Consider the following 22418-nt stretch of genomic DNA (forward strand, 5'->3'; position numbering starts at 1 on the left):
GGTTTTTCTCTTCCCCAGGCCCAGAAAAAGTCCTCTTGCCTTAGGTCTTAGGTGGCCAACTCACCCAGTTGACCTGGGACATTCCAATCTGAGTATCCCCAGTTTGATTGGGAGAGTCAGGTTCTGGGCTGCACAACTGCCTTGGGCTGCCCATATCCTTCTTTCTTGTCCTCGGCCTCTGTGTGCCCCTTCAGCACCTCCCCAAGAGGCTTTTTATCCCCTGGCCAGTTTGAATATTGAGTCTAGCTTTCTGGAAAAACTGGGATAGTTGGTTACCCTACAGCCAGGCCTTGCCCCAGTGGCCCACGAGTTCCTGGGAAACTCCAAACCCGTAACAGCATAATTGGGTGGTGGGCTGGGCCCAGACCTGGCACCAGAGAGGCCTTTCCTGCTTTGGCTCAATGTCTATAGAAAGCCAAGTACAGAGCCTGCACTTCCAGGAACCAGCCAGCCCCAGAGGGGTGCAGGACTTAGGCACCTCCCCAGTGATCAGCACCTGCCAAGCTTGCCCACTGGTGGCCCAGGAAGCTCAGTGACACCCACCCACGCCTCCCATTCTTCCTATGATAAAACAAAATGTCACTCCCCAAAGCATGGGGCAGAGCAGAGAGGGGAGATAGCCCAGGCCCTCTCTTAGGTACCCCATCCACTTGGACTCAATTGGATCCTGGGAATTGAGGGGTTAAGTTGGGATCTAAGCAGGGACTGACGGGGTTGGAATGCCATTGATACGGAGAGCTGGGCCCCTGCTCGGCCTGGTTACCATCTCAAAGGCACTTTAACATATCCACAGGTATCCCCACCCCGCCTCTCGCAGGCAGGAGCGGAGGTGGGGGAGGGAAGCTTACAGTGCACTGCCCTGGGAAGAAGTCGAGGCTGGGCCTCAGCCCACCTCCATCAGCCAACCCCATCCTGCAGTGGCAAAATGACTTTGTCTTGATTCCCTCTGGGAGAACCAAAGGACAGAGAGGCTCGGGTGGGCAGAAGCAGCTCAAGCTCAGCTTTGGTAGGGCAGACGTGGACAGATGCAGGGGAGGGGACTATGGCAAGTGGCCTGGGTTGCACCACAAGAACCCCCAGGGCAGCTCCACTCCCTGCCTGCTTGAGGACCTGTATTCATGGTGCACAATCCAGTCCCTAACCTGAGAGTGCAGAGGAAACCAGAAGGCCCCATAATTCTCAGCACAAGCAAGCCCTGAGTGCTGTGGAACCCTAACCCTCAGGAAGTAGGACAAGCTTGATGCTGCCCAAACCAACTTCAGAGCCAGCTCCCGGGGGGCGGGGGCGGGTGGAGAGGGGCTCTGGGTGCCCTTCCTGACCATAGTGGACAGGGGCTCTCCCCAGTGAGCCTCTCAAACACCCATTCCTCTGGAGCCTGCCATTCTCTCCTTTCCAGGAAAGCACTGTGGCCAGACCTGAGACAGACAGGGACCAGGATGATAGAGAGAAACCCTCAGCCTTAATAAATAATCTGTTACACTAAAAGTCTCCTACTCCCCTGCTTTTACAGTATATGAAATGTGCCTTTTCTCTCCTTTTTTTTTTTTTTTGGCAGTGCTGGGGATCAAACCCAGGGCCTCATGCTTGCAAGGCAAGCACTCTATGAACTGAGCTACCTCCCCAGACCCCTCCCTTATATTCTTAATCAAATCAACTATAAACACCAAGTGCAGGATGATGCCAGAAAACATTATAAGAGCCAGGCACAGTGGCACATGCCTGCAATCCCAGTCACTAGGGAGGATGGGCAGGAGGATCACAAGTTTGAGGCCAACCTCAGCAACTCAGTGAGACTGTGTCTCAAAATAAAAAGGACTGGGATGTGGCTCAAGGGTAAAGTACCCCTGGGTTCAGTCTCCTTTAAAAAAAAAAAAAAAAAAAAAAGATAAAAACTTTGCCTTGTATATTCATGTCCACTGAACTCAAGATCTACTTTTACTAGCACTTTTTAAAGTTCCCCTCTCCACTATTGATTACCCAGGAAGCACCCCCACACACACCTCCGGTTCACGCTCACCTAGCCTTAGCCCCTGGTGTGGGAGCCACCCTTTGCTCTAGTCCACCCCAGGACCTCTGGGCAGGTCACAACTGCCTGGCCTCAGGTGACTCCAGGCTTAAAGGGACAGAAGTGTAGCTCTGCCTAGCTCCAGGGCCACCTCAGGTATTTTCCAGGTGAGCATCCCACACTTTGGATATAGGGACTGACTTGGACAAGGCTTTTGACAAGAGCATGGGGCAATTTCACTTGTAAACCTGAACAGACACAGTGACTGGGTAACAATTAACTTTATTATCAGTTGTGATTGTCTTCTTTCAACCAGCAGTAGGTATGACTCCAGAGCTTTGAGGGTGGGGTCCCCATAGTGCTGTCCTTAAAGGAAGGTATTCATTGTCTCTGCTGTCCACTTCTTAGTTGAGGGGAGGGCTACACAATACAAAGTGGGGTGAAGAAGCAGCAAGTTAAGAGGATGGGAACTTGGCCATAATTCAGAGGAAAAACACAGTCACTTTGTTTTCTTCTGGTGCCAGTAAGAGCTTTAGCAAAATACTAGTACCACTGGCTCCTGCCCAAGGCTCCAGTAGTACCCTGGTCAGTAAGGGACAAGTCCTAGAAGTTCTGGGAAAACAGGTAGGGAGTTGGGCCAGCTCAACAGGGGAGGACACTGCCTGTATGGAGTTCATGGCGATTCACAATCAAAATGTAGAACCTGGGAATGCTACCTTACCTGATAAAAGGATCTTTGCAAATGTAATTACAAGAAGGATTTCAAGATGAGATCATGGATTGAGGGTGGGTCCCGTAATCCAAGGACAGATGAAAACAGAGAGATGTGAGAAAGGCACAGAGAAGCTTGTGGGGTAGGCAGAGACTGGAGTGATAAGGACCAAGTCAAGGAGGGCTTGGAGCCACCAGAAACTGGGAAAGGCAAGAAGAATCCTTCTCTAGTGCCTCAGAGAGAGAGAGAGAGAGAGAGAGAGAGAGAGAGAGAGAGAGAGAGCGCGATAGAGAGAGAGACCCTGCCAATGCCTGTATCTGGGATTTTGGCCTCCAGAACTGAGAGCAGACTTCTGCAGACCTGGGCCACTCAGTTTGTGATGATTTGTTATCACAGCCATGGAACTTAATGCACTACCCTCTTGTTGGTGAATTCTGGGCTCTTAGAAGTCCCTCAAAGTCAAGATTGGTTTCCTGTTACCACTGCTGTGCTGCCGTAGAAAGTCGGTGGGGATCGGCCATCTGTGTGGTTACCTGAGCCTCTGCCACCTGTGGAACAAAGAACTTCATTGAGTGGCACTGCCTGTACAGAAACTGGCCAGATGGGGGTGGAAGGCCAGTCAGCCTGCAGTTCTCCTGTCCCATAAGGATGACTTCACAGCCCTTGTATGTGATCTGCCTGCCCAGTATCGATTGTCCATCACCAACGCTAGGGGCCAGCAGGATCCCTGGATCTATTTCAGTTAAAAGTACGACTAAGCCCTGGGAGGGAGGATCAGAATTTCCAAGGGTAAATAGAGGGCCTCAGCCATGGCATCCTGACCCCTTATAAGGGAAAGTGATGCATTCTGGACGGTGGTTGAAGCATTCTAACTTGTTTTCATCCCTTAATCCCCGTTACTTCCCCATGTGCTGCACTCCATTTGCCACCCTGGACACCAGCCAGTTTATCAGCACTGGGCTAAGTGACATTCTTAAATAACCTTGCAAGAGGTTTCAGGGCGGGAGAGAAAGGTGGGGAAAAGCCCCTAATTTACTTAAAAGGACTTTATGGTCAGACTTAAACGCCTTTCTTCCCCAAACCTGGGCTGCTGCCCTGATAACCTTCTCTCGACCCAGTTCCGGCTCTGACCCAGGCCTTCCGAATCTGCCCATGTTCGGAGGCTGTCCACTCACCTGTCCGCTGGCTCTGCGGCGGGTGGCCTCGGGAGGGAGTCAGTCAGCAAGGCGGCGACAGGAAGAAGTGAGGAGGTGGGGGCGGAGGGAAGACGGGCAGCGGCCAGGGGTCGCGGGGTGCGGGCAGCGCCAGCAGGTTGAAAGGCGAGGGTCGCGCAGGCAGCGGTGGGAGGGGCTGCGGCGGCGGCTCGTCAAGCAGGGGCGGACGTCCGCGCGCGCCCACGGGCCCCGGCGCGGTGGCGACCGCGGCCTCGGGCAGCGGCGGCAGCGGCAGGTGCGCGGGCGGCGGCGCGGGCGCGGGCAGGCGCGGCAGGTCCTGCAGGGCGAGCGCCGAGGCAGGTAGCGCGGGCGCGCAGGCTTCCGGCGGCAGCTCCGGCAAGGCCAGGTGGTCGCGGGGGCCCCAGGGCGCCAGGGGCTCGGGTCGCAGTGGGAGAGCGGGCAGCGGTGGCAGCTCAGCCCGGGCGAGGGCCCAGGGCGGCGGGGCCCCGGAGCTCAGGTCCGGCGGCAGGCACGGTAGCGGCGGGTGAGGCAGGGACCGCGGGGGCGGCGGCGTAGGCGGCAGCGACGCGCGGGCACGGCCCAGCTGGGAGTGGACGCGGCCGCGGGCGAGCCGCGGGTGCGAGCGGGAGCGGGGCAGCCGCGCCGCCAGTTTGGCTGCTGCCGCCACCCCAGGATCCGGCGCGCGCCGCTCGCTGGTGCCTGGTACCCCAGGACCGTGGCCCCGAGTCGCGCTGCGCACGGCCAGGCAAACGGAGGTGCACGCTGCCGCGCTCCAGCCAATCAGAGGCCGATGCGCTAGCGGCCCTCCGCGTCTCTTCCACCAGCTGACGCAAACTCTCCGTGGCAGCCAATCAGAGGCTCAGAGCGCTCCATCAAGTTCTATTCCCTCCTTCCCCTAATCCAACCAATCGTCGCGTCTCGTAGCGCCGCAGTCTCTGCACGCATCCCTGAGACCCGGAGCTATATATGCTCAGTGGGCGCCCCCACCTGGCCTGAGGACCGATGAGCCACTGCGAACCACAGGTTGCCTTCCCTGGTCCGGCCCTGCTCATCGGCTGTGGCCAATTTGTAGAGTGTGTGGTTCCGTTGTTTACCCATAGAGACTCCAGAATGATGCTCCTGGGTGGGTGGGTCAAGGTCTATGTAGATTTGCATTCACTTATCTTACAGAAAAGATCATGGTTAAAAAGCAGCGTTCGGTGACTACATGTAGCATTTGAGTTAAAAGTTCCTAAGGGTTATAAATGATAGATTGCTGAGGGTCTGGTAGCTGGTGGGGAAAGGAGAACAAGGCCAATTGATTCCAAATTAGAATATGGAGCCGGGCAGTGCATGCCTGTAATCCCAGCGGCTCTAGAGGCTAAGGCAGGAGAATAGCGAGTCCAAAATCAGCTTCAGTAATGCAGCGAGGTCCTAAGCAACTCAGCAAGACTCTGTCTCTAAATAAAAATACAAAAAAGGTCTGGGGATGTGGATCAGTGGTTAAGTGCCCCTGGGTTCAATCTCTGGTGCCAATGCCAATATAAAATATATATATAAAGTAGAACATTTCTAGGTGTTAAGGCTATATAACCCAGCTGAAGATGTAACTCAGTAGTAGAGTGCTTGCCTAGTATGCATAGGGCCCTGGGTTTGATCCCCAGAAAGCAGTCTTGAGGGGAGGGCGGCTGTCATAGTGCCTTTGCTGAAATAGTTTGCTTTGGCCTCTGTGAGCAAGTGGTATTGGCTCAGCAACCTCTTTTCCAGGAAAGAAAGCTGCTATGCTTTGGGGCAGGAAAAAACAAGACTATTTCAATATTTTTACAAAATCACTGTGTTAGCTTTTTGTTGCTCTGACTAAAATACCCAACCAGAACGACTCAGAGGAACAAAAGTTTATGTTGGGTTTACAGTTTCAAAGTTCTCAGTTCATGGTCACCAACTTCATTGCTCTGGGCCTGATCTGAAACAGAACATGCTGGCAGAAGGGCCTGGCAATGGAAAGTTGCTCAGCTCAAGGTAGGCAGGAAGCAGAGAGGGAGTGGAAGCAGCCAGGGACAAAATATATAATCCAAGGCACCGCCCAACTGCCTACAGTTACAACCCAGTGATCCATCAAATGGATCAATTCACTGAATAGGTTATGAATCTCATATTCCAATCACTTCACCTCCTGAATTAACACCGGAGCTTTTGGGAAATACCTCATATCCAAACCAAAACAATCATTAATTCAGCATAAAAACAAAAGCCTCTAATTCTCAATTAGAGCAAAATTACATGTGCTGGATTTAGAGAAATCAGGCAGGAACTCCAACAATGTTTACAGAAGTTGCTAGATGCTGATCAGTCCAAAACCTCAGATACTATAGTGAGATTTGTTCTATGCCCCAATCCCATTATTATAAATCATGCAATTAAAAAATGAGCTTAGAGCTGGGGATGTAACTTTGCAGTAGAGCACTTACCTAGCACGCACAAGGCTCTGGGTTCAATTCTGAGTACCATTTGAAAGAAAAAAATGAGCCAAATTCCTTATGGTGCCAAATCCCATCAGCTCCTTTCAATTCAAGCTTCAGTAGTTAAAACCTCCTCTAAGCTGTCAGGTTGGGGCATAGTACAGTGGTAGAGCACTTGCCTAGCATGTGGGAGGTCCTGGGTTCAATCCCTAGTGCCACAAAAATAAACAGTAACCTTCCCAGGCTTCAAGACAAGGTATGGACTTAGAAGGGTTCTGCTCAGGAGAGAGGACAGGGGGCACCCCCCAGTGCAGGCTCTGAGTCAAAATTTGGAATTTTGGGTCAGTTCCCATGAGAGTAAAAAACAAAAGGATTCAGTAGCACTGATCTGATACAGGATTATTAGTAACTAGCTTTTAAAAATATTTGAAAGAGCCAGGTACAATGGCACACACTTGTGATCCACTGAGGCAGTGTGATCGCAAGTTTAAGGCCAGCCAGAGCAACTTAGTGAGACCCTGTCTTGAAATTAAAAAAATAAGAAGGGCTGGGAATGTATCTCAGTGATAGAGTATCCCTGGGTTCAAGCCCTAGTTCCTCTCCCCTGAATAAATATTTGAGAGTCCCATAATCTGCTAGAATAAATATATGATTTATTCTTTTTTTGGGGGGGTAGAATGGATTGAATCCAGGGGTACCTAACCACTTAGTCACATCCCCAACTCTTTTTAAATTTTATTTAAAGACAGGGTCTTGCTGAGTCGCTTAGGGTCTTGCTAAGTTGCTGAGACTGATGTTGAACTCCAGATTCCCCCTGCCTCAGCCCCCTGAGTTGCTGGGATTACAAGTGTGTGCCACCGTGCCTGACCTGATTCATTCATTTCTAAGAGCCTTTAAGTGATTAGGAAGTTGTTTGTTAGGTTTGTGCCCCTCCTCCACAAAGAGGAATCGAGACTCAAGTAGATAATTTGTAATTGTTATTTGAGATATCTAAGGGAATTTATCAGGATTAGAAGTCATTCTAAATATCTAAGGGTCAGTAGAACTGTGAAATTTGTAATTTAATTGGGCATTAATCAAAGAACGTGTATAAGCACCAAAGAATGGGAAGCAGACCTCGAGTGATTCAGAGAAGCCTTTATTCCTTAGCAGGTTCAGACGCCATTCAGGCCCATTTTCCAGATGGGAAAATGGCGGTCAGTTACAGAGGGGATTTTGGTTTTATAGGGTACAATGATGTCATCATTGGGAGCTGTGTATGTGCAGTTTTGACAGGGGCTAGTTGCACAGGTTAAAACTTTAATTTAGTATTGAATGGGGTTTCTGCCTTGGAGGGGTGAGGGTGACGGTGTCACCTACGCAGACACTGTGGACTCGCTAGAGGTGGGGGTGAAGCAGACTTCGTTGGCTGTGCTCCAAGCTTTTGGTTACATAGACTATGCAGCTGCGTGTGCGAGGGGAGGCTCCTTCTGCATCAACCAGTGAAAAGGTCATTAACTCCGCTTATCGGAGATGTTCCCAAGGCTACAGCAAGCATCACAAGTCCACTGGATGGCGTTCCAGTCCAGCTGGAGTGGTAGGCCTTTGCTTATACCATTGACTCAGTGACTGCTGCCAAGTATGCCTGTAGGACATTACCTACAATTTAGGAGGGTAGTTGTAAAAAGGTTGAAACTCAGTGTTGTCTGGGGAGATAAGAATCCAGATCCCAGGGATGAGTACTCAAATCTTGCCCACTGGTATTTGCTGTGCTTCCGTTTAGCACTAATTTGCCATGGAGGAAGGTCATGGTTTAGGGCCCAACATTTAGTATCTGCCCCTTTCCCCCAGGGCCCATTTTTCCTTGGCTTGTTTCCCCTCCCTCCTCCAGAGTCACACTGTCCCTCCATTTTTCTTGGAGAGCTATCTTTTAGGAATATTATTTTCTATAACCCTACAGAGCATGGACCCTGGCACATAGCCACATCAGCATTTGTTGAATGATGAATGAGAGAATGAGGTGCTGGTTCCTGCCCCTCTTACCCCAGTCAACATCCCCCCGCACAGCACACAGAGGCCAACAGGGAAAGCGTGACAAATTTATTGATACTTAAGCCCAGAGACCAAGTCCCAAGGGCCTGCCTTCCTTGCCCTGTGGGCCAGGCTCTGATGCGGAGGCCCTCGGAGACAGGCAGGGGACAGGTTCCGGTGCTCAGCACTTCCCAGGAGGGCAGAGGCCTGGGAGGAAGAGGCAGAGAAGCATCTATGGCGGAGCAGGACTCTGGTGAGGTCTGGCCCCTCCTCACCTCAGGCGGATCTGAGGTCATCACTCCGCAGAACTCTGAGGGTACCGAGGGTCTGATGCTCCTTCCAAGGACAGGGACATCCCACCCCCCATGCAGCTGGACAGGTGATAGATGTGACCCTTCAGGTGTGGGGCGCGTGGGTCGCCATGGCCCCCTCTCACCTCCATAACCATTTCCCAGCTGGTCACTGTTGCCTCTCTTCCCCTCAAGGTTCCCTAAGACAGACAAACCAGGGGCAACTGGGGTCACCAGAGATCTTCTGCCCACCCAGCTTTACCCCACCTCTGGGAAGTCCCTATTCACTAAAGGGCCCTGGGACCAGCTGCCCACCGGACCCAGGGAGAGGAAGGAAGAACTAAGCTTCACTACCCTGCACTATCTATCCCTCCCTGTCTGAGTCCTGTGTCCAGCCCTGTACTCAGGGACCCTAGGGCCTGGCCTGGCCTGGCCTGGCTTTCTTTTCTTTCTTTCTCATACTGGGGATTGTACCCCAGAGTACTTTACCTCTCAGCCACATCCCCAGTCCTTTTTCTATTTTTATTTTGGGACAGGGTCTTGCTAAATGCTGAGGCTGGACTTGAACTTGGGATCTTCCTGCTCCAGCCTCCCGGATTGCTGGGATTATAGGTGTGAGTCACCATGTCTGATTCCAAGGGCCTTTTCTTCAGCCTCATCCCTCCCTGCTCATTCCCTCCTGTCTCTTCCTCCTCTGCAGAGTTGTGGGCTGGGAGCATGTGGGGGTAGGGGGCCATGTCCATGCCAATCACTCTCATCCGCACACCCATTACCCGGATGGCTCCTGAGCACTGCATGTCTGTATCCTGGGCCCCAGGGCTGTAGAGCAGGCCAAGGAGAGACCTGCAGGGGCCAGGCCTGACCTGCAGGAGGAGAGATGGTGTGGGCACCCTGTCTCCCAGAGCTGGACTCTTGGGAGACCCCAGTGCCCCGGTCCTCAGAGGCCCCTCGGCTTCCACAGGTTGTTTCTTACTGTCTCCTGAGGGGGCTGAAGCTGCCGCTTTGGAGTACACAAGAGCCTCCCCTGCAGGCCCTGCAGGGGATCCTAGTTACTGCAGCCCAGCCCCTGGGCTTGTCCCTTCCCCTTGCTGGGCAGCATCTTGACCCTTGGGTTGACTCACCATTCTTAAAGTTGTTGACCTCAGGGAACCCTGGAGGAGGAAAGAGAACCTCAGATATGGGTGAAGCCCTGGGCCCAGCACACCCAGCCTCCCACCCCCATGACCCCCACTCCACCTACCTGGCTGTGGGTGGGCCCCTAGGAAGACCCTGGTTCCCAGAGCTCCATTCCTATAATCAAAACCTGCAGGAGACAGATTGGAAGGGGTAGTCAGGGATGGTATAGGGAGTCAGGACCAGCTTGTAGAGACAGGGAGAAGTAGGCAGATTAACTCAGAACTCAGAGGCCTGGAGAGAGCTCCTCTCAGCTACTCCTCTGCCTGGTCTCTCCCATCCCATCGCTCACGCACAAACCCTAACACAGCTTTCCACCTTCTGGCTGCTGCTTCCAGGAAGCCTCCCCTGACTTCCCTCTGGGCAGCTTCCAAACCTGCTCCTTCTTTCTGCCTGGCATCAGGCTATACTTGGTCCTCATATGAAGTTTCAGGCACCATTATGGCGGAGCAGGTAGCAAATATGTGAAGGGAAATAAGAAAAGCAGCAGAGAGGAGTAGAGGGGGCTCGCCCTAGAGAGAAGCCAGCTTCGGCTGAGAGCAGAGCTGGGGGGCTCACCAACTTCCTGCAGCTGAAGGTCACCACCAAAACCTGAGGGGGAGGAAGCTGAGTGTCAGGGGTGGCCCACCCTCCCCTCCCCTCTAACAGGGCCCCCAAACGGAAGGCTGGAGAGGTGGGGAGGGGGAAGAGAGGCAGGAATGCATTGAGGAGACTCCTCACCCTGTTCTGCTCCTGGTCCAAGGCCACTGGGAGGCTGGTAGCCTGTGAAGGGAACGGAGGTCAGTGATGGAGTATGGAGACTTTCCCTAACTCCTTGAGGTACAAGTATGAACCCAAGGGACTCTGAGAAGGAAGAAGGGAATCTCCCTAGCCAGAGGACAGAACCAGAGGAAAAAAGCTTAGAAAATAGCAAGAGGATGGAAGGTCAGCTCTAGGAGGCACTTCCTAGCCTAGGTGCCTGAACAGAAGGCTGGCAAGTTTGAAGACAGCCTCAGCAACTAAGATCTTGTCTCATTAAAAAAAAAAAAAAAAAAAAGGATGATAGAGGAGGACCCTGATTTGGCCAGGAGACAGGGGTATAGGCTCAGTGGAGGGTTTGTTCCTTTGAGAAGTGGGGCCTGAGGACAGAGGGACTCGTCCCTGCTTTCTGAGGTTTCAGTCCCCACTGGATAGCCAGGTTGGTGCTAGGAAGAAAGGTGGGGTAGGTGGCAGGAGTGGGGGTGAGCCCAGCACAGGGCTTGAGAAGCTGCAGCCTGCAGCCTGTCCCCATGGGGCAGGGGACAAGGGGAGCTGCCATGTGGGGCCCCATGGGGTCTCAGAGTCCAGGTTTTTCCTCAGCTGATTCACCCTGTGACACGTCACCACCTTCTCTGAGCCTTGGTGTCAGCTGATGTGATAGAGCAGGACACAGAGCCAAGCCCAGACCCTCCCGGGACCAGGTGCCTCCCTGTGTCCCCAGGTCCCATTCCACACTGACCTGGGAACTTGTCCCTCTGGACTGTGGGAGGGTGCTGGGATTTCTGGCTCCAGTCGCCCCTTTTATCTGAAGGAACCCCTGGAGTGGGAGGCCTGGGGGTGAGCAGTGGAGTGACTCCCACATTGCAAGGACCTGGGTGGGCGAGAGGATGGCGAGGGGAGTGAGCTCCAGGCATCTGTGCCATCGGCTGCCCAGGAGGCTCAGGCCAGGCCAAGCCACCAACCTGCAGTGGCTGCAAGGTGGACACAGCATCCACGGGAGACCTCTGCCAGGCCGGGGAAAGCCGAGCTCCAAGGGCCACAGCAGGCTAGGGGCTCCTGCTGCCTCCCCACCCAGCCCCTCGTCCCCGGAGGGCCCATTCAGTGGTCTCACCTGGCTGGGCCGACAGCCCATTTCCACTGCCATATCCTGGAGAAGGAAAGTAGGAAAGTGAGGGGCTGGATGGAGATGGGGCCTGGAGCAGAGGCAGGGGAGGTGCAGGCAGAGATGGGCCAGTTCCTCACTCGCCGGCTTCTGAGCTTTCCCATCCACACTCAGGCCTGGAGAAAGAAGGCCTGTTCAGACCAGTAGCCCCTCCCCGGAGTGAACCCTCCTTTCCCCTGCTGAGGCCCCTGCACTCACCTGGTGGAAGCCCCTGGTCACTCCCTGGCGTGTACCCTGGGAGGAGAATAGGCATGAGGGAAGGGGCTGACACCGAGAGACAGGAAGAGGAACAGAAACGGGCTCACCTGATTCCAATGGCAGGCAGGCAGCCCTGCCCCTCCCCAGGACCACCTTGCCCTTCCTTCCCCTTTCTTCACCTGCTGGACCCCTTTCCCCAGGAAGCCTCCTGCTCCCAGCCCATTCCTGTATCCTGTGGAGTCTGGTGGGTTGGGAGGGCTAGAGGCCTTAAGGCCATAGGCCACTTCTGAGGGTAAAGAGAAATGGCTTCCCTGGCTTCTGGGGCTTCATGCTTTCCCCAACACCAAGAGAAGAAATGGAGAGCAGGTCCAGGATGCCCCCACTGTGGGCCTCTCCTCCAGATCCCCGGAACCTGGCTCCCCATGCCCACCCATGCCCACCTGGCCCAGAGCTACGGGAACCACAGGGCCTGGGCAGTGGGAGAAAGACTAAGGTGCAAAAGGGCCCCCTCGGACAGGGCCTGGGACCCACCTCCCTTCCCTGGCCATGCCCCCAACCTCTCCCAGCCACTCCATAGCCACTCTGAGCTGGCAGACCTGTGGGAGGGAGGGATAAGCAGGGTGTTGGGACCCTGGCTAAGTTGAGACCCTCCAGGAACAGCTTGTGATTCCCTGGTTTAGGGCCAGGACAGAAACCAGGATCCTGGAGAAATCCCTGAACATCCCTTGCGAGATCTGGAAGGGAACAGTTAACAGGGCGCCCCAGACATGAACCCCATCATGGGTTGGTCCAGCCCATGTCCTTTCCTGCATCCTAGGGCACACCTGGAGGTAGATGTGAAGGAGGGAAGGGTTGGGGGAGGCAGAGAGACTGTCTAGGGCAGAGCTTACCTGGTGTCTGGGGTTTTGCACTCCCTCTATAGCCTGGTGGAGAGACAGGACGAGGTGAGGGCCCCAGGGGTCCCCATCTCTGCCCCCCTCCAGCCCCAGCCCCACCCCTACCTGGTCCATCACCATTTGGATCTGCAGGGCCTGTGGAGAAGAGGGGAAGTGCTACAGCTGGGCCTGGGGATGAAGCCGGATGGGGTCACTCGGTGTCTCCCTGCTTCCCCTCCCAGTGACCCTTGCTGCCCCCCCCCAGCTTCCTTCCATTCATGAAGCAGGAGTTAGGGTTCATGACCCAGCTCAGTTTGTTTATTATCTGAGGAAAGTGTGGACAGAGACAGAAGGAACAAGGGACAAGGCTATTCTCTCGCCTGGCTTCTGAGGTTTCACACCTGGGGAGAGACAGAGACTGACATGTGTCCAGTTGGCTCTTCTCAAGGTCTTAACTGGCCCCTGCCTCTGTCCCCCGCTGGCCCACCTCCTAGCAGCCCCTGGACCCAGGCCCAGCAGCCTCACCTAGCCCAGCTGCCGGTCCATTTCCATTGCCATAACCTGGGGGAGAAGCAGGAGCAGGCCTGGGTTGGTGTGGGAGACTCAGGAGGCAGCCACAGAGACAGGGGGTTAAGGGGGGCCCTCCACCTGGCTCTGAGACCTTAGGCCCCCCAGGCCTCTGTCACCCCGCCTCACCCATGGCCCTGGGACCCCTTACTTTCTGCCCTTCCTGTGGAGACATGGAGGCTGAGCTCAGGGCCAGTCCCCAAATGCTATGACCCAAGCAGGCTCTGCCCTCCTGGTCCCTGCCCTCACCCTCTAAGGGGCTCCATTCAGGTCTTGTCACCTGACAGGCTCCTACTGCAAGGAAGGCCCCAGGTGCCAGCCCCTTCCCACACCCTGGAGAGAGGGAGGGAGCCATGGTGGGATGCTTTAGGGGTGCAAGACTCACCTGGCTTCTGGGGCTTTGTGCCCCTTCCAAAGCCTGACCTCTAGTTTGCAATCCTGCCTTAGCCTTCTGAGTCACTGGGATTAGGTCTGTGCCACCACACCAGGTGAGGGTGGGGACCTGCCCCTCCCTGAGCCCTGCCTCGACCACCCTCCTCTGGCAGGGTTTCTACTCCTGGAAAAGCATCAGTGCCCAGAACATTTCTGCCCTCAAGACCTGGAGAGACAGGTGAGGGCTGTAAGGCATGGGGTGTGCAGACGAGGGGGCACAGAGAGGAACAGGCAGGATGGAGTCAAGACACGGGCAGGGCAGGCCTCTCCCTGCACCTGGCTTCGGAGGTTTCCCAACCGCTGCCAGGCTTGGGATAAATGGAGAGGCTGAGCCCCTGCCCTCCCTCCACAACCCAGCTCTGCCCTCTGGTCCCAGGTGTCCTTACCAGGTAGGGCTCCCACCCCTGGGAAGGTTCCAGCTCCCAGGATCCCAGTTCCATATCCTGGGAGACAGAGCCAGAGGGAAAAATAAGGAGGGGAATGAACCTTCGAAAGGAAAGAGGGAAAGATGGCGAGAGCTCAAGAGAGGGACAAGCATGGAGCGGGCTCTCACCTGGCTTCTGGGACTTCACACCCCCTCCAAAGCCTGGGAACAGAAATGAGAGATGAAGGGACCCCAGGGACCCAGCCTCCTTCCCAGGGTCCCTGGTCCATAGCCATCTGAACCTAGGGCCTGAGTGAGGCAGGGGTGTCTTGGCCCACTGAGGGTGCCCTTGTTTCCTCTTCCCACCAGACACCAGAGACCCTGAGTCCCCTCTTGCCCACCTTTCCTGAGCCATCAGTTTTGCCTTCCCTGAGGCCCGGCAGGATTCGGCAGTACTGACCCAGCCACACCCCAGAACCAAGTAAAGACTCAGGAGTTGCCTCTTCTCCCACCTCACCTGGCTGGGCTGCAGCACCTAGGAAGGACCCTGCTACCAGCCTGTACCTGTTTCCATACCCTGGTGAGACAGGGCGAGGGGGAATCAGGAAGAAGGAGGGGGCTTTTGCAGAGGTGTGGAAGGGCAGGTGGGGTCTGAGCAGACTCACCTGGCTTCTGAGGTTTCGTACTTCCTCCAATACCTGAGAGGGATGAGGATCAGCGGACCATCTCAGAAACCCCCCTTCCAGGAACATCCCTTCAGTTCTGGCTCCCGGCTGCCCCCAGCCCACCCCTACCTGCTCCATAGCCATTCTGAGCTGGAGGGCCTGTGAGGAGCGGGGAGATGAGCTGGGGAATGTGGGGTCCCAGCTGAGGTTCGGTATAGGGCCCCTTCCTTGGACCAAGCCAGAAACCAGCACACCTGAGAGGCTCCCAGTCTCCACAGCCCTTCGGTCATCCCTCCCTTCTGAGGACCCTAGTGATGACCCCTGGACTCCGCACTCTCACCTGGCTGGGCTCTCAGCTGGTTCCCCTTCCTGAATCCTGGGAGACAGATCAAGTGAGGGGTGTGAGCGAAAATCAGGGAGACCTGGGCAGGGCTCACCTGGGTTCTGGGCTTTGGCAACATTCCCCTCCCCGCCTTTCTCTTTCCTCCCCCCACCTCTTTCTTTTCTTTTCTTTTCTTTCTTTTATACCAGGGATTGGATCCAGGGGTGCTAAACCGCTGAGCCACATCCCCAGCCCTTTTTATTTTTTATTTTGAGACAAGGTCTCACTAAGTTGCTTAGGGCCTCACTAACTTTCTAGGCTGGTCCCAAACTTGTGATCCTCAGGCTCCTGAGCCATTGGGATTACCAGCTAGCTCTCCCTCTGAAGCCTGGCGGGGAGATGAAGGGGCCCCTGAGTCAGGGTTCCTCAGAATCCCACCCTTGAGCCCATAGCCATTCTGAGCAGCAGCTCTCGGGACTGCTCAAATCAGAGAGAGAGAGCCAGTCGCCTTCAGGAGAGCAAACCTCCTCCCTCCATTCCTTCCCTCCTTCCTTCCCCTTCTCAGCTTAGGGACAAGTGGGGGTCAGCCCTGTTCCCTTAGGTTTCTTTCTTTTTTTTTTTTTTTTAATTAAAATTCTTAAATTTTTACATACTGCATTTTGAGTCATTGTATAAAAGTGGGGTACAACTTTTCATTCCTGTGGTTGTGCACAATGTAGATTCACACGGTTCATGTGATCATTCAGGTACATAGGGGAATACTGTCTGTCTCATTTTACTATTTCCGTCCCCCCCCCAACATTTTCCTCTACACCATCCAAAGTTCCTTCCTTCTTCTTTTCCCCCACACCCCCGCGTTACATATCAGCATCCACTTATCAGAGAAAACATTCAGCCTTTGGTGTTTTGGGCTTGGCCCATTTCACTCAGCATGATTCCCTTCGGTTTCTGAGATGATTGCCTGCCTGCTCCTCTGTCCCAGCTGGAAGGGAGGCTGCCCTGCTCCTCAGTCTCCCCACCTCTTGACCTGGTCCTCACCTGCTCCCAGCCCACCGACGGTGCCATAGCCTGTGAGGGAAAGGAGAGGTTGAGTCCCGCGGGGCAGGAGAGGCAGGAACTGGAGGACAGGGAGCAGCCCACTGCCCACCCCTCAGCCTGCGTTACCTGATCTGTAGCCATTTGGGCTCCCAAAGCCTATTGGGTCAGGGAGAAAGCGGGCGACTTAGGAAGGGGCAAGGAGGGCCACATGTGCATGCCACATTCCTCCCTGCGGCTTAGTTGCCCACTGGTCACAGGAGGGTGAGGACAGAGCCAGGTGGGCAGTCTAATGACCACTGAGCGGACGCTGGGGTCCCTGGGTGTGGAGGAAGGTGTTCAAGCCGTATCCCTGAGGGGCTGGGGGGACAGCCCACTTTGCCCTTTTCCTCACCAGTTTCTATGCTTCTCCCCTCCAATCTTTGTTTTTGTTTTTTGTTTTGTACCCGGGATTGAACTCAGGGTTACTCAGCCCCTGAGTCATATCCCCAGCCTTATTTTGTATTTTATTTAGAGACAGGGTCTCACTGAGTTGCTTAGCACCTCGCCGTTGCTGAGGCTGGCTTTGAACTCGTGATCCTCCTGCTTTGGCCTCCCAAGTCACTGTGATTACAGGCGTATGCCACTGCACCCAGCGCCAATCTTAGTTTTGAGGGTCTTTTTTTCTTTCCTTTTTTCTTTCTTTTTAAAAATTTTTCTTTTCTTTTTTCTTTTTTTTTTTTTCTTTTTTTTTTTTTTTTTTGGTACTGTGGATTGAACCCAGAGACATTTTGCCACTGAGCCACATCCCCAACCCTTTTTTATTTTTTATTTTGGGACAGGGTCTTGCTAAGTTGTTTAGGGCCTTGCAAAGTTGCTGAGGCTGACCTCAAACTTGAAATCCTCCTGCCTCAGCCTCCTGAGTTGCTGAGATTACAGTGCCACTGTGCATGGCAGTCCTGAGGGTCTTTGGACTCCCCTCCCTTCCTGGAACTCTCACCACTCCCTCCTCCCCCAGGCCCCTCCATCTTTCTCTTGGCACTTGGATGCACCATGTCTCAGGAGGGGAGCACCTCATGCACCCGTAGCACCCCAGGAGTAGAGACCTGTCCATGACACTAAACCCCACACTCCCAGCCCCTGAGCTTCTGCAGCTCACCTAGTCCCTCCCCTCTTGTCCCACCTGCCTCTTCTTGCTGCCAGGGACATGCCACCCCCTCCTGTCACAGCCTGCCCTCAAGACCAGTTTCAAATACCTTTGCCAGAAGCCCCTTGTTCTTAGGGGCAAAAAAATCTCAACTCTTCCAAGAGCACAGGGAGTCTGTGTTCTCCCCTGAGTTGACTGTTGACAGTACGGCTGCCAGGAAGACAGGGAGGGACCCCATTCTTTCCTGGGCCCCACATCTGAGTCCCAGAGCTGGGTAACCCCTGGAGCCATCCCCAGAAGCCTCCCAGATGCCCCTGGAATGGGAAAGATGGGCCCTGTTCCCTGAGGGATGGCCGCTTAACTTTCTGTAGAACAGGAGGGAGTGGGAGCAGCCCTAGTGGAGGAAGGGTCTGCTGCTCAGGGTGGCCCACGGAGGCTGAGAGGGAGCAAGACCGAGGCTTCTGCCCCTCAGTCCCCGAACACCCCCATCTGAACTCTCTTTCACCCAGGCTCCTCATGTTCTGACCCTTGCTGGCTCTGGAACCCCCACATCTAGCCCATGCCCTAGTCCACCTGACCCCCAGCCCCAAATGCAGCCACCCAGACCCCCCACGCCCCGCAGCCACCCGGCCCTCACCGCCTTGTAGGGTCTCAGGAGTCAGGCAGAGAAGGAAAAGGGTGGTGAGGAAGACCCAGGTGCCCATGATGCCAGGGAGTGGGAAGGCTTGGCACCCTTGGGGCTTTAAACACCGTTGGGCCCCCATCTGTGAGGGGCAGAGACTCTGAAGACTCCAAGGGGCCAACCCCGGCCCTCCCCTCACAGGCGTGCAGCCCCTGGCCCTCCTCCAGCCCCTACCCCTCATCCATCATGGGTGCTGACAGCTAGGAGAGGCCTCCCACCTGGCCCCCCAGGCTCCTCCACCCTGTCAGTGACTTGGGTCCTGGCGCCAGGCCTGGAGGCTCAGATGTCCTCCGCCCCCCACTGGCAGCTGGTGAGGGCCAGGGTGACACCCCAGGCCCAGCTCAAACACAGCTGGGGAGAGGGGAGCCAGAACTGGGAGTGCGGGCGCGTCTGTCAGACTGCAGAAAGTCACTGTGTCACCAGCCAGGCTGCTGCAGTCTGAGGAGGCCACGGAGTGTCACCAGGGAGGGCCTGCTGTCCTCCAGAGCCAGGCTGGTCTGCTCTGATCCTGAGACTGCAGGGACCAGCTCAGGAGGCAGGCCCTCTGTCCCCAGCTGAGGAGCGGCTGGCCAGAGGGGCCCTAAACCGCCACCCACACTCCTCCTTCCTGAGGAACCGTGAGCCGCCGAAGCCGGTGACCTCTGCCCAGCTTGTCACTCCCCTCTTTCCTCATTTTGGGGATTGAACCCAGGGCTCTACCACCGAGCTGCCTCCCTGGTCCATTCAGCTTTTTTCCCCCACTGAATTCTTCCAGTCCTCCTGCTTCAGCCTTCCGAGTAGCTGGGAGTACAGGCTGTGCCTCCACGCTGGGCGAATCCTGCTGTTTCGTTTTGTTGTTTTGGTTTTTTTCTCCGCATTTCTTTTTTTTTAATAGGTACGGTCCTGCTGCTGTTTCTTGAGCTCAGGCCCAGGCCCAGCCCCAGGTGGGCCTCCCCTCTGGCCTTGCCTCAGCTGTCGGCACTGACTTTAACCCTGGGGGACAAACTCAGGGTCTACTACTTAGGATGGGTGGGCCTGGCTGCAGGGGACCTGGGCACTGGCTGCACCCTCAACCTGGGGAGGTCGGACAGGAGAGCCCGGAGCCAGGCTGGGGCGGACAGCCTGGCAGGGAGAGAACCCTGGGTGGACAGGAGAGGCATCCTGGCGGAGCTGGACCGGGGGTCTGACTGCTAGGTGCCCCCAAGTGAGTCTGTGGACTCCACTGAGCTGGTGGGGGGTGGCACTGCTCAGCCCCCAGCCCCTAGACCCAAATCCAGAAGGCACCACACCCTGTCTGCTCAGCCCCTCCCGGCCAGCCTGCCACTCCTGGCGCCACTGGCTGAGGAGGCCCATGTGCCAAACCTGGCAGGAGGGTGTCTGGAGAACGGCTCCAGTGGAAAGGCCGGGGGAGGCCTCTCAGCTCGAGGCTCCTGAGCCTGCCACCCCTACAGGGCTCAGGCTGCTGCCAGCAGACGGCAGGGCTAGTGCCAGGCACCCCTCGCTCACAGGCCCACCCCCGCACTGAGCTGGCCCCTCACTTCACCTCCCCTCTGCCCCTCCACCCCTAGCTGTACCCACTGGCTCTGTCTCTGACAGGAGGCTGCCACCCAGGGCTGACACCACAGGAGTGCACGCGGCCATGCTGTGCCCCTCACAGACCTTCCTTTGCACCAGGCCCTTTTGCTGGCTGTGGGCCCCCCTCAGCCCATAGCCTCAGCACAGCACCCCACATGCCCTCCTCCTGTCCCGCTTGCTGTCCAGGAGGCTGGACCTTCCACAGCCACTGGGAGGGAGCACTCCACAAGAGCCCGGGGCAGCTAGAATGATCTATTAGGATTCCCTGGGGAGGCTCTCCTGCTGGGCACTGCTCCATGGCCACAGGCAATGCTTTCCTGGTCTACCCACCTAGGTCGACTGAATGGCCTAGTGTTAGCAGGGTGGGCTCTGGGTTCACCCACTAGGGACTTTGGGTGAGAATCTGGCCTTTCTGAAGCTGTCCACTCTCCCCTGATATGGTTAACAGTGGGGGCAGCAGCAGCCGGGGCTATTGGGTCTATCCTCGTTTCACACGTGGGAAGCAGGTGAGAGGAGAAGGTACCTGGCCCAGAAGGCACAGTTCCTAAGTGATGGGGCTGGACTCTGAGCCTGGCAGTCCAAGGGCCCCCAAGGCCAGCTCCCCTGCTCTGTCATTCTACACTCTCTGGGCAGCCTACAGGTCCAGCCGTGCCAGTCTGCTTCAAACTCGGGAGAGCCAAGAACCCCTGTGCCGACCCAGACACCCAGACACTCAGACACCAGGGCTCACCCGCAGGGTGGCAGGGAAGCTTGGCCCAGGAGGAGGCAGGCAGGGAAACTGGTAGGTGCCATGCAGGAGGTGCAGGCCGAGTTCCTGCCTGGCCACTGCCGGGCTGCTTGGGTGCTGGCATGGGCTTGTGGAAAACGCTTGCCATGGCTTCGCGGGCCAGCCAGAGGGCTGCGCAGGACCTGCAATAGCACATTCCCGTCCCCAGTGCAGTCACCCCCTTGGCTCACTCCCAGCTCCACGGGGGCAGAGCTAGTCTGAGAACGCAAGGACTAGAGGGCCAGAAGCATCCCTGACAGAGCCTTGCCTGGGTGACCCAGCACACTGGCCTGAGGGAGATGGGGTCCAGCCTCTGAACAGAGGAGCAACATTGAGGGGCTAGGGTGGGAGCCAAGGGCAAAGAGACAGCTGGGCTGCAGGAAGTGTAGGCTCAAGGCTCAGGAAGTACATTCCCTAAAATGGCACAGCCAGTGTTAAGGAACTCCCAGTCAGCTGCTTGACCTCAGCAGCACCTGTGAGGGTGTGAATTTGGAAGGACAACTGGGGGTGGGGGCAGCCAGACGCCTGTGGGCAGACACCTTCTGAGCCTGCAGCTGTGCTGTTGACCCCTTGGGTCACCAGCTTCTCCTCTCTGGGCAGCGCTTCAGCCCAAATCTGAGCTTCAGCTTCAGCTGCCTGTAGGACACCCTCAGAGCAGTCCCCCAGGCACTCATCCTGCAAAGCTGACCTCCATTGGCCCCTTCTCCCCACCTATCTGCCAATTTATTTAAACCTTATTCCAGTGTGAAACATGGCATTCACAGAGAAGAGCACAGAAGTAAATGCACAATATGGCGAATGAGGCAACACCATGCAACCACAAAGTGCAGCTCCCCAGAAGCACCGTCACAGCCTCCTCTCTGTCGTTAGCGTCTCCGCATTTCCATTTGAGGTCATCGCTTCCTCGTCTTTCTGGTCCCTTTACGCTGTGGCCCTGTGAGCTTGAGCCGCCTTCCTGGGAGTCTGGGCGGGCCCGCTGGAGCTCCGCGCTGTTGTTGCGGCGATCGGACGCACGGGGGCGAGCGCGGCACTCGCCTGGATGTGCCAACGCGACCCCGGGAATCTAGAGCTTGGATCCTCGGCGACAGAGCCCCCTCCCAGCGCTCTGGCTCAGAGCTGGTGGGTTGTTGCTCTGTCTCTGAGCCCGGTGCAGGCGAGGAGTTCTGGCCCCTTTCTGCAGAGGCTTCCTTTTGTCCCAGGCAGCTGCCTTGAAAACTGCCAAACACGAGAGAGAGAGAGAGAGAGAGAGAGAGAGAGAGAGAGAGAGAGAGAGAGAGAAAGAGAGAGAGAGAGAGAGATATGCTGTTAAGAAAAAGTGAGTAGGCTGTGGTCTAAGCACTTCACGTGCATCTTCTCAGCTAGTGCTTATTTCCTCCAAGGAGACAGGAGCTATTATTATTATCCCAGTTTACACTGGTGAAGACTGGCAGGGCAGGATTGCAGCCCTGAATTCCCTGACGCCACAGCCTGACGATTTATCTGCTACCTGTGCTTATTTATATTCTTTGCATTTATCTTATTGCCCTTCTCCACGCGGTAAAATGTCAATTAGAGACATGCTATGGAACTTAAAATATGCCTTTTATTTTTTACAGTGCTGGTTGTCAGCACAAAAAGACCGGTCAGATTGCAAACCTCTCGCATCATCTCAGTTCTTTATTCAGGGGGATAAAATGGTGCCCGTGCCCTTGAACCCACCCTCCTGGTGGAAAATGAGCCACTGAACAAGGAAAGGGACTGGGCTTACATAGGCTATTTTGAGGGGTGGTCTAGTGAGCATGTATCAGTTTGCTTGGATATGCAAGCCTTTTGGTCAGGGTCTGCAGGTATTTGAAGAGCGTTTACTTTGGAAGAGATCGACGCCTTCCAGAGACTGCTTCTTTTAAGGGTGGTGAAACACCGCCTCCCTATCTGCATCTGGCCGGGGCCTGGAACACATTTGTCCTGGGAGACGAAGGCTGTCCGTATGTGGCCTCCATTTTCACTCATTTTCCCCAGGTCTCATTATCTTGGGGATTTTTTTATTCTCCATATCCATTACTGGTGATCAAATCCAGGACCTGGTTCATGCTATAGGCAGGCCCTGTACCACTGAGCTACACCCAGGCCTTTTTATTTTTTTTTTAATT

The 22418-nt window shown here is 55.5% G+C and overlaps 1 protein-coding gene across 1 annotated transcript; it reads right to left on the reverse strand.

Moving 5' to 3' along the window:
• Positions 1-2276: 2276 nt before the first annotated feature.
• Grep1 (glycine rich extracellular protein 1) lies at positions 2277-17991 on the reverse strand. Its single transcript, XM_047532960.1, has 21 exons — positions 17925-17991; positions 16291-16320; positions 16165-16194; positions 15145-15180; positions 14934-14963; positions 14805-14837; positions 14657-14716; positions 14329-14361; positions 14162-14218; positions 13302-13337; positions 11902-11937; positions 11784-11819; positions 11653-11688; positions 11281-11412; positions 10524-10565; positions 10362-10394; positions 9871-9933; positions 9752-9781; positions 8777-8830; positions 3893-4726; positions 2277-3265 (listed from the first exon to the last, which is right to left on the reverse strand). The coding sequence occupies exons 1-20, from the start codon at positions 17989-17991 to the stop codon at positions 3936-3938; spliced, it is 1665 nt and encodes a 554-aa protein (XP_047388916.1). The 3' UTR covers positions 2277-3265; positions 3893-3935.
• Between the last annotated feature and the right edge of the window lie 4427 nt (positions 17992-22418).

Source organism: Sciurus carolinensis, chromosome 18 (assembly GCF_902686445.1).
Source record: "Sciurus carolinensis chromosome 18, mSciCar1.2, whole genome shotgun sequence".
Lineage (NCBI taxonomy): Eukaryota > Metazoa > Chordata > Mammalia > Rodentia > Sciuridae > Sciurus > Sciurus carolinensis.